At 48.0% G+C, this 967-nt stretch overlaps 1 protein-coding gene across 1 annotated transcript; it reads left to right on the top strand.

Moving 5' to 3' along the window:
* Positions 1-575: 575 nt before the first annotated feature.
* SARC_16452 (hypothetical protein) lies at positions 576-737 on the top strand (the record flags this gene model as incomplete). Its single annotated transcript, XM_014289442.1, has 1 exon — positions 576-737. A coding segment is annotated over one exon (162 nt), but the record flags the coding sequence as incomplete, so codon positions are not given.
* Between the last annotated feature and the right edge of the window lie 230 nt (positions 738-967).

Genomic DNA, 967 nt, shown 5'->3' with positions numbered 1-967 from the left:
ATATATGTATGTATATATGTATATAGCGATGTAGCTGTAGTGGTGTAGATACGCCTTTCTGAGTATTGGTAGGTGCGTGCTACTGTGTTTTGACTTGTTAGCTCCCTTTAGTCTACCTATCATGTAGAAGGTCCTTCACATACACTTCCATTTATTTTGCGAGCACATGCACACAGTTCAGCTGTCACGTATATTTCATGCGACCAGACTGCGGTGTGGGCCTACCCATAAACATTAATCCAGGCATACGTATACATATCCATCTAGTCACACTCATACACAATCGCTGCAATTGGGAATCACACAGTCCAGAAGCCACTGCGAGGGCTGGGCCATTCATGGCCTCTCCGACCTTGTTTGGGGTTACATGGACACCGCACGCACTACACCAGTACACTCAGGCGGGCGCATACACATAGTATCGTTCTAGCTACTGTGGCCTCATACAATCCCAACCCATTCACCTGAACCCAGTGGATAACCACAGTACAGCCGAATCTACACATGCACATACACATAGTCTCATTCCCTCTCATGTGTCCTCATACAATCCCTACACATCCACCTGAACCCAGTGGACAACCACAGTACAGACGAGTCTGCGCATGCAGAGTTGTTGATGTCTGCGTCGGCCGTGTTCGGCTCAATATCCAAGAGCCATTCACAGCAACGGTCGCCCAAGGGCGGGCCAAGCACAGGCACTGTGTACCACGACGCAGTCACCGAGCTTACTGAGGGTAAATGCTATGAGCTGGTTATGGATGCGGTTTATGGTCAAGTTTACATGTGTTTGTATATTTTTGAGCTGCCATCCTTCGCCTCTATGTGTGTTTATGGTCAAATTTACATGTATTTGTATACTGTTGAGTTGCTGTCATACACAGCTGTGTATATGAGCTGGATAACTTGTCTCAGCAACGGTCGCCCAAGGGCGGGCCAAATACAGCCACCGTGCACCACGATGCAT

This window comes from Sphaeroforma arctica (assembly GCF_001186125.1).
Source record: "Sphaeroforma arctica JP610 unplaced genomic scaffold supercont1.8110, whole genome shotgun sequence".
Taxonomy (NCBI): Eukaryota; class Ichthyosporea; order Ichthyophonida; genus Sphaeroforma; species Sphaeroforma arctica.
This window is presented reverse-complemented; position numbering and strand designations above follow the sequence as displayed.